The sequence below is a fragment of the Babylonia areolata genome, chromosome 18 (assembly GCF_041734735.1).
Source record: "Babylonia areolata isolate BAREFJ2019XMU chromosome 18, ASM4173473v1, whole genome shotgun sequence".
Classification (NCBI taxonomy): Eukaryota; Metazoa; Mollusca; class Gastropoda; order Neogastropoda; family Buccinidae; genus Babylonia; species Babylonia areolata.
The window spans coordinates 73036174-73056333 of record NC_134893.1 but is presented as its reverse complement, the minus strand read 5'-3'; the positions used below and the strand labels follow the sequence as shown (position 1 = coordinate 73056333).

At 44.8% G+C, this 20160-nt stretch overlaps 1 protein-coding gene across 1 annotated transcript in view; it reads right to left on the bottom strand.

Annotated features, from left to right (window-relative positions):
• Window positions 1-1174: 1174 nt before the first annotated feature.
• LOC143293069 (uncharacterized) overlaps window positions 1175-20160 on the bottom strand; it is a 68913-nt gene continuing 49927 nt past the window's right edge. Inside the window, exons 25-31 of the mRNA XM_076603950.1 lie at window positions 18703-18825; window positions 17675-17818; window positions 15406-15624; window positions 13194-13331; window positions 7536-7653; window positions 5694-5902; window positions 1175-3040 (exon numbers count right to left, since the gene is read on the bottom strand). Coding sequence (XP_076460065.1) covers window positions 2960-3040; window positions 5694-5902; window positions 7536-7653; window positions 13194-13331; window positions 15406-15624; window positions 17675-17818; window positions 18703-18825 — 1032 coding nt within the window. The 3' untranslated portion in view covers window positions 1175-2959. The remainder of the gene's footprint in view (window positions 3041-5693; window positions 5903-7535; window positions 7654-13193; window positions 13332-15405; window positions 15625-17674; window positions 17819-18702; window positions 18826-20160) is intronic.

Genomic DNA, 20160 nt, shown 5'->3' with positions numbered 1-20160 from the left:
TGTCCAGTGCTGGGCATAGGAAGGCAGTGAATTCATACCCACTGTGTCCAGGGCTGGGCATAGGAAGGCAGTGAATTCATACCCACTGTGTCCAGGGCTGGGCATAGGAAGGCAGTGAATTCACACCCACTGTGTCCAGGGCTGGACATAGGATGGCAGTGAATTCATACCTACTGTGTCCAGGGCTGGGCATAGGATGGCAGTGAATCCATACCTACTGTGTCCAGGGCTGGGCATAGGATGGCAGTGAATCCATATCCACTGTGTCCAGGGCTGAGCACAGGAAGGCAGTGAATTCATACCCACCGTGTCCAGGGCTCAGCATAGGAAGGCAGTGAATCCACACCCACTGTGTCTAGGGTTCAGCATGGGAAAGCGCGGCCCAATTCTCTCCTTCAGCTGTTTCAGCCTCCCATAACCAAAGTCAGGTTCCCTTTCACACCTGGATGGAGTGAGGAGAGTTGGAGTGACGAGCCTTTCCCAACCACACACAACATAACGTTGAAACGGGGCCTCCGACCCTGGTCACTGACCAACACAGAAATCCAATGCCTGACTGACTGTGCCATGATGCCTCCACGTCACCTGTTTGCTACTGTCCAAAAAAACCCAACAAAAAAAAAAAAAAAAAAAAAAAAAAACCATCCCAAAAAACAACACCAAAAAACACACACAAAAACCCCAATTTGCTTGACAGATACACCCTGATCCCAACAAGAGGTTTACCTTTCACTCAAAATTTGTTCAAGGAAAACTCGCTCTGTCACGCTATCAGGCCTGATCATGCACATTATTCTTACAAGCATACATGAACAGGCATATCCGGTTAAAATGTTCACATGGAAATGTATGGACCTTATCAGTAACAACAGATAATGTAAGATGAATGTAGATTATATTGTAAGCATGAATATGAGCACTGATTCCACTGCTATCAGCATAAATAGGATAATACATGGTAACACACAAAATAATGACAATGAACATGCTTACACTGTGTCTTTTATACATATGTACACACACACACACACACACACACACACACACACATGCAGATATCTTTCGTCAAACCAATCCTAAAGACCATATCCAGATTAAAAGCAGGTAAACCCGCGATATAGAGAAAGAGTAAAAGAAAAATGTTCAAAGCAATTAACAATAATGAAAGAACACATATAATTACATGACACTAAATGACCCAAACTCAGGAGATGTTGGAGTTATCTCACAATACATAACACATGAAAAAACAACAACCAACAACTCCAAACCAATGTGTTTCAGTAACATGTCTTTATATATAATAATCAAATTAGCTCATGTGTGACTTAGATTCTGTGAAACACAAGCAGGCACTTATTTGACAGCACCCAGATATCCAGCCACTCAATCATGTAGCAAATTACTACATACTTCCACTGAGGGGATGTAGCAAATTACTACATACTTCCACTGAGATTATGTAGCAAAGTACCACTGACTTCTACAGAAGTGACGCAGCAAATTACTACATACTTCCACTGAGGGGACGTAGCAAATTACTACATACTTCCACTGAGATTATGTAGCAAAGTACCACTGACTTCTACAGAAGTGACGCAGCAAATTACTACATACTTCCACTGAGGTTCAGTAGCAAATTACCACTGACTTCTACAGAAGTGATGTAGCAAATTACTACATACTTCCACTGAGATTATGTAGCAAATTACCACGGACTTCTACAGAAGTGACGTAGCAAATTACTACTGACTTCCCACTGAGGTGATGTAGCAAATTACTACTGGCTTCCACTGAAGTTATGTAACAAATTACTACTGACTTCCACTGAAGTTATGTAACAAATTACTACTGACTTCCACTGAAGTTATGTAACAAATTACTACTGACTTCCATTGAAGTTATGTAACAAATTACTACTGACTTCCACTGAAGTTATGTAACAAATTACTACTGACTTCCACTGAAGTGATGTAGCAAATTACTACTGACTTCCACTGAAGTAATGGAACAAATTACTACTGTCAACCACTGAAGTGATGTAGCAAATTACTACTTCCACTGAAGTGATGTAGCTAATCACAAGTGTCCACCAGTGAAGTGATGTAGCTAATCACAAGTGTCCACCACTGAAGTGATGTAGCTAATCACAAGTGTCCACCACTGAAGTGATGTAGCTAATCACAAGTGTCCACCAGTGAAGTGATGTAGCTAATCACAAGTGTCCACCACTGAAGTGATGTAGCTAATCACAAGTGTCCACCAGTGAAGTGATGTAGCTAATCACAAGTGTCCACCAGTGAAGTGATGTAGCTAATCACAAGTGTCCACCACTGCAGTGATGTAGCTAATCACAAGTGTCCACCACTGCAGTGATGTAGCTAATCACAAGTGTCCACCAGTGAAGTGATGTAGCTAATCACAAGTGTCCACCACTGAAGTGATGTAGCTAATCACAAGTGTCCACCACTGAAGTGATGTAGCTTATCACAAGTGTCCACCACTGAAGTGATGTAGCTAATCACAAGTGTCCACCAGTGAAGTGATGTAGCTAATCACAAGTGTCCACCAGTGAAGTGATGTAGCTAATCACAAGTGTCCACCAGTGAAGTGATGTAGTTAATCACAAGTGTCCACCACTGAAGTGATGTAGCTAATCACAAGTGTCCACCACTGAAGTGATGAAGGAAAGGAGTGCTGACTGCCACTACCAATCACATATACCTCCTATCCCCTCCAAAAAAAACCTCCAACAATATCAAGTTTATTCTTCTCTCCCAAATGCCTTGTTGCCTGAGTCATAGAAAGTGTATGTTTGCGTGTGTACATGCATGCGTATATTTCAGACACACAGAAGGAACCTGACTTCAGACCAGCAGCTATGTTACACGTGTGTGTGTGTGTGTGTGTGTGTGTGTGTGTGTGTGTGTGTGTGTGCCGATCGGACGAGGGGAGGCGATCAGGCCTTGGAGTTGGAGTGGTAGGGGGAGTGGCGCAGACCTTCCAGAAACATGCTCTCCCCTTCCAGGTATTCCTGGTCCTGCCCACAACACGGCGTCACCTCAATCATCATTATCACAGAAATCATGATGACAATGATAATGATAATGATGATGGTGATAAAAACATTAACCATAATAAGAATGATAATCATAATATACTACGAATAATGAAAATACCAACCATGAAATGTGGTGTTGTGGCCTAGTGTTAACATGTTGCCTAGGAAGCAAGATAATCTGAAAACATGGGATCGAACCCCAAACTCACCAGTACTTTCTCCTCCTCCAAAGGTGGTCTGAATGCTAGTCATCAGATGATATGGTAAACAGAGCTCCTATGTGCAGCATACACTTAGCACACTTACAGGAACCCACAGCAACAACAGGGTTGTCCATGGAAACATTCTGTGGACAATGCACTTTATTCTGTGGACAATGCACTTTATTCTGTGGACAATGCACTTTATTTGTGGACAATGCATTTTATTCTGTGCACTTTATTCTGTGCACTTTATTTGTCGACAATGCACTTTATTCTGAGGACAATGCACTTTATTCTGAGGACACTTTATTCTGAGGACAATGCACTTTATTCTGTGGACAATGCACTTTATTCTGAGGACAATGGACAATGCACTTTATTCTGTGGACAATGCACTTTATTCTGTGGACAATGCACTTTATTCTGAGGACACTTTATTCTGAGGACAATGCACTTTATTCTGTGGACAATGCACTTTATTCTGAGGACAATGGACAATGCACTTTATTCTGAGGACAATGCACTTTATTCTGAGGACAATGGACAATGCACTTTATTCTGAGGACAATGCACTTTATTCTGAGGACAATGCACTTTATTCTGTGGACAATGGACAATGCACTTTATTCTGTGGACAATGGACAATGCACTTTATTTGAGGACAATGCACTTTATTCTGTGGACAATGCACTTTATTCTGTGGACAATGGACAATGCACTTTATTTGAGGACAATGCACTTTATTCTGTGGACAATGCACTTTATTCTGTGTACAATGCACTTTATTCTGTGGACAATGGACAATGCACTTTATTCTGTGGACAATGCACTTTATTCTGTGGACAATGCACTTTATTCTGTGGACAATGCACTTTATTCTGTGGACAATGGACAATGCACTTTATTCTGTGGACAATGCACTTTATTCTGTGTACAATGCACTTTATTCTGTGGACAATGGACAATGCACTTTATTCTGTGGACAATGCACTTTATTCTGTGGACAATGCACTTTATTCTGTGGACAATGTACTTTATTCTGAGGACAATGCACTTTATTCTGTGGACAATGCACTTTATTCTGTGGACAATGGACAATGCACTTTATTCTGTGGACAATGCACTTTATTCTGTGGACAATGGACAATGCACTTTATTCTGTGGACAATGCACTTTATTCTGTGGACAATGGACTTTATTCTGTGGACAATAGACAATGCACTTTATTCTGTGGACAATGCACTTTATTCTGAGGACAATGCACTTTATTCTGTGGACAATGCACTTTATTTGAGGACAATGCACTTATTCTGTGGACGCACTTTATTCTGTGGACAATGCACTTTATTCTGTGGACAATGCACTTTACAATGCACTTTATTCTGTGGACAATGCACTTTATTCTGTGGACAATGGACCCAAATCTATTTCTTCCATGCATGCTTGTGTGTGTGTGTGTGTGTGTGTTATGAATGGATTGATAATAAATTATAATCATTATCATATGTGTGTGTGTGTGTGTGTGTGTTTGTGTTTGTGTGAGTGTGTGTGTGTGTGTGTGTGTGTGTTATGCTTGAATTACAGCCCTATCTGAAAAAAAAATCATTATCATTATCATATGTGTGTGTGTGTGTGTGTGTGTGTGTGTGTTATGCTTGAAACATAGCCCTTTCTATCCAAATAAACAATCATGATCACCATCACTGTCATGACCATCAACACACCCGACACAATATCCTAATAAACAATCATGATCACCATCACTGTCATGACCATCAACACACCCGACACAGACAGCACCTCTCACCTTGATGGCCTGTATTTTCCACAGTCTCACGGCACGGTCACTGTCATGACCATCAACACACCCGACACAATATCCTAATAAACAATCATGATCACCATCACTGTCATGACCATCAACACACCCGACACAGACAGCACCTCTCACCTTGATGGCCTGTATTTTCCACAGTCTCACGGCATGGTCACTGTCATGACCATCAACACACCCGACACAATATCCTAATAAACAATCATGATCACCATCACTGTCATGACCATCAACACACCCGACACAGACAGCACCTCTCACCTTGATGGCCTGTATTTTCCACAGTCTCACGGCACGGTCACTGTCATGACCACCAACACACCCGACACAGACAGCACCTCTCACCTTGATGGCCTGTATTTTCCAGTCTCACGGCAAGGTCACTGTCATGACCACCAACACACCCGACACAGACAGCATCTCTCACCTTGATGGCCTGTATTTTCCACAGTCTCACGGCAAGGTCACTGTCATGACCACCAACACACCCGACACAGACAGCACCTCTCACCTTGATGGCCTGTATTTTCCACAGTCTCACGGCACGGTCACTGTCATGACCATCAACACACCCGACACAGACAGCACCTCTCACCTTGATGGCCTGTATTTTCCACAGTCTCACGGCACGGTCACTGGCTATGGAGGAAGCCACTGACTGGTACATGACGGAGGTGACGGCCATGGCCCCAGGGCCGTCGTTGGCCACGGGGGGTGCGGGGGGGAAGGGGGAGGGGGTTCCGGCCAGAGGGTTGACAGCCAGGGCCGTGTTGATGTTCCCAGCCAGCAGGGCACCAGACACAGCTGCTTGGACAGAGAGAGAGAGAAAGACGATGACACAGGGGGAAACGTTAAAGACCCCTAAGCCTTTTACAGCCAGTGGGGGGGAGGGAGGTGTTGTGGGGGGGAGTTCACATCCACTGTGTGCAGGGATCAGCATGGGAAGGCAGGAACAGCTACTTGAACAGAGAGAGAGAAAAATGACGACACAGGGGAAATGTTAAAGACCCCTCAGCCTTTTACAGCCAATGGGGAGGAGAGGGGGCGGGGGGTTTGGTGGGGGGGGGGGGAGGGTGAGGAGTTCACATCCACTGTGTGCAGGGATCAGCATTGAAAGGTCAGGTCTAATCATCTCCTTCAGCTGTTTTAACCTTCACCAACATGTCAGGTACACCCATTCTCACTCACACACCTACACACACTCACTCTCACACCTACACACACACTCTCACACCTACACACACTCACTCTCACACACCTACACACACTCTCACACACCTACACACACACACTCTCACACACCTACACACACACACACTCTCACACACCTACACACACACTCTCACACACCTACACACACACTCACTCTCACACACCTACACACACACACTCTCTCTTACACACCTACACACACACTCTCACTCTCACACACCTACACACACACTCTCACTCTCACACACCTACACACACACACTCTCTCTCACACACCTACAAACACACACTCTCACTCTCACACACCTACACACACACACACTCTCACACACCTACACACACACAAACTCTCACACACCTACACACACACTCTCTCACACCTACACACACACTCTCACACACCTACAAACACACACTCTCACTCACCAACACACACTCTCTCTCTCTCACACACCTACAAACACACACTCTCACACACCTACACACACACTCTCACACCTACACTCTCACTCTCACACACCTACACACACACTCTCACACACCTATACACACACACTCTCACACCTACACTCTCACTCTCACACGCCTACACACACACTCTCACACACCTATACGCACACACTCTCACACACCTATACACACACATTCTCACACACCTACAAACACACACTCTCACACACCTACACACACACACACTCTCACACCTATACACACACTCTCTCACACCTATACACACACACTCTCACACACCTACACACACACCCCTACACACACACACACACACACCTACACACACACACACTCTCACACCTATACACACACTCTCTCACACCTATACACACACACTCTCACACACCTACACACACACCCCTATACACACACACACACACACACCTACACACACACACCTACACACACACCTACACACACACACACTCTCACACACCTACAAACACACACTCTCACTCACCTACACACACACACACTCTCTCTCACACACCTACAAACACACACTCTCACACACCTACACACACACACTCTCACACACTCTCACACACCTACACACACGCACTCTCTCACACCTATACACACACACTCTCACACACCTACACACACACACACCTACACACACACTCTCACACACCTACACACACACACTCCTAGACACGTATCAAACACACACACACATTCACGCAAACACACACACACACATATCTATACACACATTTGTGTAGAATCTGATTGGCAGCACCCCCATGGAACATGTTGCGACAGTTGACACACAGCCCTGTCTGCTTCAGGTTCTCCACGTCCTTCTTCTCCTTGGCCAGACGCAGCTTCTCCTGGCACACACACACACACAAATACATATATATATATATACACACACACAGAGACCAATAGACACATGCAGCCTCCTCCCACACACACAGCATTCACACTATCATGGTTACCAACCTGGTGTTCCTGTCCACACAGCATTCACAGTGTCATGGTTAGCAACCTGGTGTTCCTGTCCACACACAGCCATCAACATAGGCATTGTGGCTGTCCAAAATTTAGCTCTATAATCTCTAACTTTTGATCAAACAGCTGTTTTACAGAGCCATAGACTCGTCAACTCACAAGATTTTTACATCAAGTTTATAACAAATCTGTTTATATATCCCGGTCATAAGCTAAGAAATGCTGACAAAAAATGAACTTTCAGACATGTAAAGTATCAATCCTAGAGCTGAAAGATACTTGTTTGACAAACTCAATTCAAATAATTATTTGAAAATAATTTTTTTTAAAAATGTTTTTTTTTTCCGCGAACAACAAAATCAAGTACATCAACTTCCTTCAGGCCAAGGGAGGTCACTCTCTTCAGAAGCAGCTTCTGACAGTCACTGACCTACCAACCCCCAGCATAACTTGTCAGCAACATTTCACACAGAACACTGTCTGTAGCACACCAAGGTATTTTCTGCAAAAGACAGAAACGTCTGTGCAATGAAAGGCCTGTTTATCAATATTCTGCCGTTGATCCCATGGTCTATTGTGACAAACATGTCACCATCACCACTGTCTTTGTTTTCATACAGCTGTACTGTTGGACATTGTTGATCGTCAGAAACATTTCATCATCGTCATTGTCTTTGTTCTCATACTGTTGGACATTGTTGATCGTCAGAAACATTTCATCATCATCGTCACTGTCTTTGTTTCATACAGCTGTACTGTTGGACATTGTTGATCGTCAGAAACATTTCATCATCATCACCACTGTCTTTGTTTTCATACAGCTGTACTGTTGGACATTGTTGATCGTCAGAAACATTTCATCATCATCGTCACTGTCTTTGTTTTCATACAGCTGTACTGTTGGACATTGTTGATCGTCAGAAACATTTCATCATCACCACTGTCTTTGTTCTCATACAGCTGTACTGTTGGACATTGCTGATCGTCAGAAACATTTCATCATCGTCATTGTCTTTGTTCTCATACAGCTGTACTGTTGGACATTGCTGATCGTCAGAAACATTTCATCATCACCACTGTCTTTGTTCTCATACAGCTGTACTGTTGGACATTGTTGATCGTCAGAAACATTTCATCATCACCACTGTCTTTGTTCTCATACAGCTGTACTGTTGGACATTGTTGATCGTCAGAAACATTTTATCATCGTCATTGTCTTTGTTCTCATACTGTTGGACATTGTTGATCGTCAGAAACATTTCATCATCACCACTGTCTTTGTTCTCATACAGCTGTACTGTTGGACATTGTTGATCGTCAGAAACATTTCATCATCACCATTGTCTTTGTTCTCATACAGCTGTACTGTTGGACATTGTTGATCGTCAGAAACATTTCATCATCACCACTGTCTTTGTTCTCATACAGCTGTACTGTTGGACATTGTTGATCGTCAGAAACATTTCATCATCGTCATTGTCTTTGTTCTCATACAGCTGTACTGTTGGACATTGTTGATCGTCAGAAACATTTCATCATCACCACTGTCTTTGTTCTCATACAGCTGAACTGTTGGACATTGTTGATCGTCAGAAACATTTCATCATCGTCATTGTCTTTGTTCTCATACAGCTGTACTGTTGGACATTGTTGATCGTCAGAAACATTTCATCATCATCGTCATTGTCTTTGTTCTCATACAGCTGTACTGTTGGACATTGTTGATCGTCAGAAACATTTCATCATCATCGTCATTGTCTTTGTTCTCATACAGCTGTACTGTTGGACATTGTTGATCGTCAGAAACATTTCATCATCGTCATTGTCTTTGTTCTCATACAGCTGTACTGTTGGACATTGCTGATCGTCAGAAACATTTCATCATCGTCACTGTCTTTGTTCTCATACAGCTGTACTGTTGGACATTGCTGATCGTCAGAAACATTTCATTATCACCATTGTCTTTGTTCTCATACAGCTGTACTGTTGGACATTGCTGATCGTCAGAAACATTTCATCATCGTCATTGTCTTTGTTCTCATACAGCTGTACTGTTGGACATTGTTGATCGTCAGAAACATTTCATCATCACCATTGTCTTTGTTCTCATACAGCTGTACTGTTGGACATTGCTGATCGTCAGAAACATTTCATCATCGTCATTGTCTTTGTTCTCATACAGCTGTACTGTTGGACATTGCTGATCGTCAGAAACATTTCATTATCACCACTGTCTTTGTTCTCATACAGCTGTACTGTTGGACATTGTTGATCGTCAGAAACATGTCATCATCGTCACTGTCTTTGTTCTCATACAGCTGTACTGTTGGACATTGTTGATCGTCAGAAACATTTCATCATCGTCACTGTCTTTGTTCTCATACTGTTGGACATTGCTGATCGTCAGAAACATTTCATCATCATCACCACTGTCTTTGTTCTCATACAGCTGTACTGTTGGACATTGTTGATCGTCAGAAACATTTCATCATCACCACTGTCTTTGTTCTCATACAGCTGAACTGTTGGACATTGCTGATCGTCAGAAACATTTCATCATCACCACTGTCTTTGTTCTCATACAGCTGTACTGTTGGACATTGCTGATCGTCAGAAACATTTCATCATCACCACTGTCTTTGTTCTCATACAGCTGTACTGTTGGACATTGTTGATCGTCAGAAACATGTCATCATCGCCACTGTCTTTGTTCTCATACAGCTGTACTGTTGGGCATTGTTGATCGTCAGAAACATTTCATCATCGTCACTGTCTTTGTTCTCATACAGCTGTACTGTTGGACATTGTTGATCGTCAGAAACATTTCATCATCATCACCATTGTCTTTGTTCTTATACAGCTGTACTGTTGGACATTGTTGATCGTCAGAAACATTTCATCATCGTCACTGTCTTTGTTCTCATACTGTTGGACATTGTTGATCGTCAGAAACATTTCATCATCATCGTCATTGTCTTTGTTCTCATACAGCTGTACTGTTGGACATTGTTGATCGTCAGAAACATTTCATCATCGTCACCATTGTCTTTGTTCTCATACAGCTGTACTGTTGGACATTGCTGATCGTCAGAAACATTTCATCATCACCACTGTCTTTGTTCTCATACAGCTGTACTGTTGGACATTGTTGATCGTCAGAAACATTTCATCATCGTCACTGTCTTTGTTCTCATACAGCTGTACTGTTGGACATTGTTGATCGTCAGAAACATTTCATCATCGTCACTGTCTTTGTTCTCATACAGCTGTACTGTTGGACATTGTTGATCGTCAGAAACATTTCATCATCATCTTTGTCTTTGTTCTCATACAGCTGTACTGTTGGACATTGCTGATCGTCAGAAATATTTCATCATCATCACCATTGTCTTTGTTCTCATACAGCTGTACTGTTGGACATTGTTGATCGTCAGAAACATTTCATCATCACCACTGTCTTTGTTCTCATACAGCTGTACTGTTGGACATTGTTGATCGTCAGAAACATTTCATCATCACCACTGTCTTTGTTCTCATACAGCTGTACTGTTGGACATTGCTGATCGTCAGAAACATTTCATCATCACCACTGTCTTTGTTCTCATACAGCTGTACTGTTGGACATTGTTGATCGTCAGAAACATTTCATCATCACCATTGTCTTTGTTCTCATACAGCTGTACTGTTGGACATTGTTGATCGTCAGAAACATTTCATCATCGCCACTGTCTTTGTTCTCATACAGCTGTACTGTTGGACATTGTTGATCGTCAGAAACATTTCATCATCGTCACTGTCTTTGTTCTCATACAGCTGTACTGTTGGACATTGTTGATCGTCAGAAACATTTCATCATCGTCACCATTGTCTTTGTTCTCATACAGCTGTACTGTTGGACATTGCTGATCGTCAGAAACATTTCATCATCACCACTGTCTTTGTTCTCATACAGCTGTACTGTTGGACATTGTTGATCGTCAGAAACATTTCATCATCACCACTGTCTTTGTTCTCATACAGCTGTACTGTTGGACATTGCTGATCGTCAGAAACATTTCATCATCACCATTGTCTTTGTTCTCATACAGTTGAACTGTTGGACATTGCTGATCGTCAGAAACATGTCACCATCACCACTGTCTTTGTTCTCATACAGCTGTACTGTTGGACATTGCTGATCGTCAGAAACATTTCATCATCGTCATTGTCTTTGTTCTCATACAGCTGTACTGTTGGACATTGTTGATCGTCAGAAACATTTCATCACCACTGTCTTTGTTCTCATACTGTTGGACATTGCTGATCGTCAGAAACATTTCATCATCACCACTGTCTTTGTTCTCATACAGCTGTACTGTTGGACATTGTTGATCGTCAGAAACATTTCATCATCACCACTGTCTTTGTTCTCATACAGCTGTACTGTTGGACATTGTTGATCGTCAGAAACATTTCATCATCACCACTGTCTTTGTTCTCATACAGCTGTACTGTTGGACATTGTTGATCGTCAGAAACATTTCATCATCACCACTGTCTTTGTTCTCATACAGCTGTACTGTTGGACATTGCTGATCGTCAGAAACATTTCATCATCGTCACTGTCTTTGTTCTCATACAGCTGTACTGTTGGACATTGCTGATCGTCAGAAACATTTCATTATCACCATTGTCTTTGTTCTTATACAGCTGTACCTGTTGGACATTGTTGATCGTCAGAAACATTTCATCATCACCACTGTCTTGTTCTCATACAGCTGTACTGTTGGACATTGTTGATCGTCAGAAACATTTCATCATCACCATGTGTCTGGTTCTTGTGGTGAAATATTTGGGTGACTGAAAATATGAGGAATGCTCGGTGGTGCAGCACTGCTGATTCCACAATGGTGATTCGTTTTCCATTCGTCTTCCATTCAGTGTTCAATGTTCCGCTGAATGAGAAGCGAGAAGCTACTTATGACTGCCTGAAACTCTGAAACGTAAACACTCAAAGTCCAAGACAATATTGGGTCATTGTGCTTTGTTCATCTGCACGTGTCCATCTTTGTTCATCTGCACGTGTCCATCTTTGAACCAATCCACTGAAGACGGGGTGGGCAAAAAGGGAAAAAACATTTTCACCTGGCCATAGTATTTTCTACATCAACATAATGGCGTAGCAAAATGCACTTGACTATAGCAAAATGCGCTTGACTATAGCAAAATGCGCTTGACTATAGCAAAATGCACTTGACTATAGCAAAATGCACTTGACTATAGCAAAATTGTACCAGTTGGCAGACCTGCAGCCTATAGAACATTTTCCACTCTGAGACTAATCAATTCACTAACTGACGCACAAACACAAGAACAACAACAAAAAAAACAAAAAAGAAAAAAAAAGAAGCGCTGCCCCCAGTGGTGACCTACTGACCTGCGCCAGGTGTTCCTCGGTGGCCTTGACATTGGCCTGCAGGCCCTCCACCTCCGACTGTCGCTGGTCCAGACGGGAGTGCAGCACTCTGGCTTCAGACAGGGCCCGCTCCCCGCTGTCATGGGCACGGTTTGCCTCCTGGAGAAGGGTGCTTATAGCCGTCACCACATCGCTTATAGCCGTCACCACATCACTTACAGCCATCACCACATCGCTTATAGCCGTCACCACATCGCTTATAGCCATCACCACATCGCTTATAGCCGTCACCACATCGCTTATAGCCGTCACCACATCGCTTATAGCCATCACCACATCGCTTATAGCCCTCACCACATCTATAGCCATCACCACATCGCCAGCATGCTGATCAATACTGCTACAACTACTACTGCTGCTACAACTACTACTGCTGCTGCTACAACTACTACTGCTGCTGCTGCTACTACTACTGCTGCTGCTACAACTACTACTGCTGCTACAACTACTACTACTGCTGCTGCTGCTACTACTACTGCTGCTGCTACTACTGCTGCTGCTGCTACTACTACTACTGCTGCTACTACTGCTGCTGCTGCTACAACTACTACTGCTGCTGCTACTACTACTACTGCTGCCACCACTACTACTGCTGCTACAACTACTACTGCTGCTACTGCTACAACTACTGCTGCTGCTACAACTACTACTGCTGCTACTACTACTGCTGCTGCTACAACTACTACTGCTGCTACTACTACTGCTGCTGCTAGTGCTACAACTACTACTGCTGCTACAACTACTACTGCTGCTACAACACCTACTGCTGCTGCTACTACTACTGCTGCTGCTACAACTACTACTGCTGCTACAACTACTACTGCTGCTGCTACTACTACTGCTGCTAGTGCTACAACTACTACTGCTGCTACAACTACTACTGCTGCTACAACTACTGTTGCTGCTACTACTACTACAACAACTACTGCTGCTGCTACAACTACTGCTGCTACAACAACTACTGCTGCTACAACTACTACTACTGCTGCTACAACTACTGCTGCTACTACTACTGCTGCTACTACTGCTACAACTACTACTGCTGCTGCTACAACTACTGCTACAACTACTACTGCTGCTGCTACAACTACAACTACTGCTGCTGCTACTACTACTACTGCTGCTGCTACGACTACAACTACTACTGCTGCTGCTGCTACAACTACTACTGCTGCTACAACTATTACTGCTGCTGCTACAACTACTGCTGCTGCTACAACTACTACAACAGCACCCCTGAAAAAAGAGTATGGCTGCCTACATGGGGCAAAAACGGTCATACATGTAAAAGCCCACTAGTGTACATACAAGTGAACAGGGGAGTTGCAGCCCATGAACAATGAAGAAGAAGTACTACAACAACTACTGCTGCTGCTACTACTACAACTACTGCTGCTGCTACTACAACAACTACTGCTGCTACTATTACAAAAATAACTACTGCTGCTAATATTACACAAAAAAACTACTGCTCCTACTATTACAACAACTACTACTACTGCTGCTAGTACTACTGAAACAAGTACTACTACTGCAATTACTACTATAATTATCAATAATGATGATAATGGAAATAATAATGAAAAAAAGGTATAATGATAATAAAGATGATGATGATAATATAATACTAATAATGGTAAGAAGAAGAAGAAGAATGATAATGATCATGATAGTGACAGCAACAATGGCAATAACATTGATAATATTTATAACAACAGTCGTAGCTACAATGATAATAATAATGACAATAACAATAGTGTAATAATAATAGCAACTGCAGCAGCAACAACAGTAACAAAAACAACACCCACATACAAAACACACACGCACACACACACACACACTCCCCCACCCACACCCATATATTACAGATGCTGTCCAATTTAGCAGAGCATTGTTTGATGCTGATGGCCAGTTTCACACACACACAGATATCGCCCCCCAACACACACACACAGACATCCCTCCCAACACAAACACACACAGACATCCCTCACAACACACACACAGACATCCCCCCCCCCCCCCCAACACAAATACCACCCCCCCAACACACACACATATACGATGCTGTCCAGTTCAGCAGAGCGCTGTTTGATGTTGACAGCCAGTCACCCCCCCCTCCCTACCCCCCTCCCCCTCTAAACCCCCACCCCCACATCCACACACATACATCACTGATGCTGTCCAGTTCAGCAGAGCGCTGTTTAATGCTGAGGGCCAGTTTCTCCAGACGCTGTTTCTCCTGTTCCAGAGCTGCCGTGCGGTCATGGAAACGGTCACGCTCCGTGGAGATACGCTCCTCCTCCCGGCGAAGCTCTCGCTGCCGCTCTGCTGCCTGGGCTTTTTCTTCCGTCATGGTTCTGGTCAGCACCTCGTACTCTGCCTGGGCCTGGAGGGTGAGGGGTTTGTTAGTCACACACACATGGTTCTGGTCAGCACCTCGTACTCTGTCTGGGCCTGGAGGGTGAGGGGTTTGTTAGTCACACACATGGTTCTGGTCAGCACCTCGTACTCTGCCTGGGCCTGGAGGGTGAGGGGTTTGTTAGTCACACACATGGTTCTGGTCAGCACCTCGTACTCTGTCTGGGCCTGGGGGGTGAGGGGTTTGTTAGTCACACACATGGTTCTGGTCAGCACCTCGTACTCTGCCTGGGCCTGGAGGGTGAGGTGTTTGTTAGTCACACACATGGTTCTGGTCAGCACCTCGTACTCTGCCTGGGCCTGGAGGGTGAGGTGTTTGTTAGTCACACACATGGTTCTGGTCAGCACCTTGTACTCTGCCTGGGCCTGGGGGGTGAGGGGTTTGTTAGTCACACACATGGTTCTATCAGCACCTCGTACTCTGCCTGGGCCTGGGGGGTGAGGTGTTTGTTAGTCACACACATGGTTCTATCAGCACCTCGTACTCTGCCTGGGCCTGGGGGGTGAGGGGTTTGTTAGTCACACACATGGTTCTATCAGCACCTCGTACTCTGTCTCGGCCTGGGGGTTGAGGGGTTTGTTAGTCACACACACATGGTTCTGGTCAGCACCTCCTACTCTGCCCGGGCCTGGGGGCAATGAGGATGTTTGTTAGTCAACACATGTCTGTACACAAACTGACACCCAGACATAAAACATGCCATCATACACACATGCATAGTTCAGTTATTTACTCAAGGAGGCGTCACAGCGTTCAGACAAATCCATATACACGCTGCATTACATCTGCTAAGCAGATGCCTGACCAGCAGCGTAACCAAACATGCTTGGTCAGGCCTTAAATGCACACACACGCATGCAATCACACATACAAACACACACACACACATGGACCTAATATCACTGATAGTGAAAAGACGCTAAACTAAAGAACAAACACACAGACACACACATTCAATCACATACCTATGTGCAATTACATACACACACATATCAAATCATGCACACACACACTCACACATGTAATCACACACTCACATATGCAAACACACACTCACACACATACACACACACATATGCAATAACACACACACACACAATCACACACACACATGAAGATAACACACATATACCCACACACAAACATATGTGTGTGGAAACATATACAAACATGTGTGCATGCACACCAACACAAAAACACACACGATGTCCACATACATGAAACAAACACCTAACCCTTTTCTTCATATTGTTACAAGGTACAAAAAAAAAAAGAGTGTGAGCAAGAGTTGAAAAATGTCTCATACACCCTGACGGGTGCAATAGCCAAATGGTTAAAGCGTTGGACTTTCAATCTGAGGGTCCCGGGTTCGAATCACGGTGATGGCGCCTGGTGGGTAAAGGGTAGAGATTTTTACGATCTCCCAGGTCAACATGTGTGCAGACCTGCCAGTATGATCTTTAACCATGTATATTTGATCTTCTGCATGTGTGTACACACGAAGGGGGTTCAGGCACTAGCAGATCTGCACAACTGTTGACCTGGGAGGTTGGAAATATCTCCTCCTTTTTCCCTCAGACTGAAAGTCCAACACTTGAACCACTCAGTCATTACGCCCACCATCTTTCAAATATATCTTGGAACAAATTTGTTGAGAGTATTTCAAACAACATGCCCTTCTCCCCTCAGACCATCTGTGTGCATGTACGCATGTGTGTGTATGTGTGTCAGTGTGTGGGGGTGGTGGGGGTGGTGGGGGGGGGAGAGGCGGGAGTGATGTTAGACTGGTTTTTTTTCAAATAGTTTGGTGATTTTTTTTTTAAAGCGAGTTTGTATCTCAACATTAAAAAAAAAAACAAACCCACTTGCATTCCTGTGTCTCTATCACATGCACTCACAACCAGAGGGTAAGTGCTGGATAAAAATACATCATGTATCATCATCATTATTACAGGGGTTAGAGAGGAGGGACTGGGCAAGGATTCCAACAGACAGATGGACAGCCCCACATCCAGACCTGTGCCAGACGGACAGAGTCCTGCTGGACCTTCTCTCTGTGCAGTTTGTGCTCCATGTTCAGCTTGCTGCGTTCCTCGGCCAGGCTGCGACGCTCGTCTGTCAGGTGGGACAGCCCTGCCTGCTGCTCCTCCAAGAACATGTCCTGACACACACACCACCTCACCTCATAACCATCTTCACACACACGCTGCTCCTCCAAGAACATGTCCTGACACACACACCACCTCACCTCATAACCATCTTCACACACACGCTGCTCTTCCAAGAACATGTCCTGACACACACACCACCTCACCTCATAACCATCTTCACACACACGCTGCTCTTCCAAGAACATGTCCCGACACACACACCACCTCACCTCATAACCATCTTCACACACACACAGACAGAGAGAGAATAAAACACTGACAAAGGCAGACTGAAAGAGAGAAAGAATGATAAAGAGAGAGAGAGTGAGACAGACAGACAGACAGAGACAGAAAAAACAAGACACACAGAGAGAGAGAGACAGAGGCAGAGAAAGATAGAGAAAACGAGACAGAGACACAGAGAGAAACAGAGAGACAGACAGACACAGAGAGAGAAAGAGACAAAGGGAGAGAGAGAGGGACAGACAGACAGACAGAACAGACAGGCAGAAAAATGCAGACAAAATGAGAGACATATACAGAGAAAGAGACTGAGAAAGACACAGGGTCAGAGAAAGAGAAACAGCAAAAGACAGACAATGCGAGAGAGAGAGACAGAGAGAGAGACACACACAGAGAGAGAGACAGAGAGAGAGAGAGAGAGAGACAGAGGGAGAGACACAGAGAGAGACAGAGAGAAAGACAGAGAGAGAGAGAGACAGAAAGCAAGAGAGAGACAGAGAGAGTCAAAGACAGACAAAGAGAGAGACAGAGAGAGTCAAAGACAAAGAGACACACAGAGACACAAAGAGAGAAGCCAGAAAGATAAACCCAAGGACACCCCCCCCTCCCCATCTCCCCCATACCACACCTCCACCCCCCTCCCCCTCCCTACCCGTGCCCTGTCCAGTGACTGTCGTTCCCGGGCATGCTGGTCGGTCCATGTGCGTCGCTCTGTCTCCAGGGTTTGTTGTTGGGCCTCCACCCGGCTCTGTTCCTGTTTCAGCTTCCACCGCTCCTGTGGACACACATAGCATATCGTGTGATGGTTCTGTGTGTGTGTGTGTGTGTGTGTTGGGCCTCCACCCGGCTCTGTTCCTGTTTCAGCTTCCACCGCTCCTGTGGACACACATAGCATATCGTGTGATGGTTCTGTGTGTGTGTGTGTGTGTGTGTTGGGCCTCCACCCGGCTCTGTTCCTGTTTCAGCTTCCACCGCTCCTGTGGACACACATAGCATATCATGTGATGGTTCTGTGTGTGTGTGTGTGTGTGTGTGTGTGTGTTGGGCCTCTACCCGGCTCTGTTCCTGTTTCAGCTTCCACCGCTCCTGTGGACACACACAGCATATCGTGTGATGGTTCTGTGTGTGTGTGTGTGTTGGGCCTCTACCCGGCTCTGTTCCTGTTTCAGCTTCCACCGCTCCTGTGGACACACATAGCATATCGTGTGATGGTTCTGTGTGTGTGTGTGTGTGTGTGTGTGTGTGTTGGGCCTCCACCCGGCTCTGTTCCTGTTTCAGCTTCCACCGCTCCTGTGGACACACATAGCATATCGTGTGATGGTTCTGTGTGTGTGTGTGTGTGTGTGTTGGGCCTCCACCCGGCTCTGTTCCTGTTTCAGCTTCCACCGCTCCTGTGGACACACATAGCATATCGTGTGATGGTTCTGTGTGTGTGTGTGTGTGTGTGTGTGTGTGTGTGTTGGGCCTCTACCCGGCTCTGTTCCTGTTTCAGCTTCCACCGCTCCTGTGGACACACATAGCATATCGTGTGATGGTTCTGTGTGTGTGTGTGTGTGTGTGTTGGGCCTCCACCCGGCTCTGTTCCTGTTTCAGCTTCCACCGCTCCTGTGGACACACATAGCATATCGTGTGATGGTTCTGTGTGTGTGTGTGTGTGTGTGTGTGTGTGTGTGTGTGTGTGTTGGGCCTCTACCCGGCTCTGTTCCTGTTTCAGCTTCCACCGCTCCTGTGGACACACATAGCATATCGTGTGATGGTTCTGTGTGTGTGTGTGTGTGTGTGTGTGTGTGTTGGGCCTCCACCCGGCTCTGTTCCTGTTTCAGCTTCCACCGCTCCTGTGGACACACATAGCATATCGTGTGATGGTTCTGTGTGTGTGTGTGTGTGTGTGTTGGGCCTCCACCCGGCTCTGTTCCTGTTTCAGCTTCCACCGCTCCTGTGGACACACATAGCATATCGTGTGATGGTTCTGTGTGTGTGTGTGTGTGTGTGTGTGTGTGTGTGTGTGTGTGTGTGTTGGGCCTCTACCCGGCTCTGTTCCTGTTTCAGCTTCCACCGCTCCTGTGGACACACATAGCATATCGTGTGATGGTTCTGTGTGTGTGTGTGT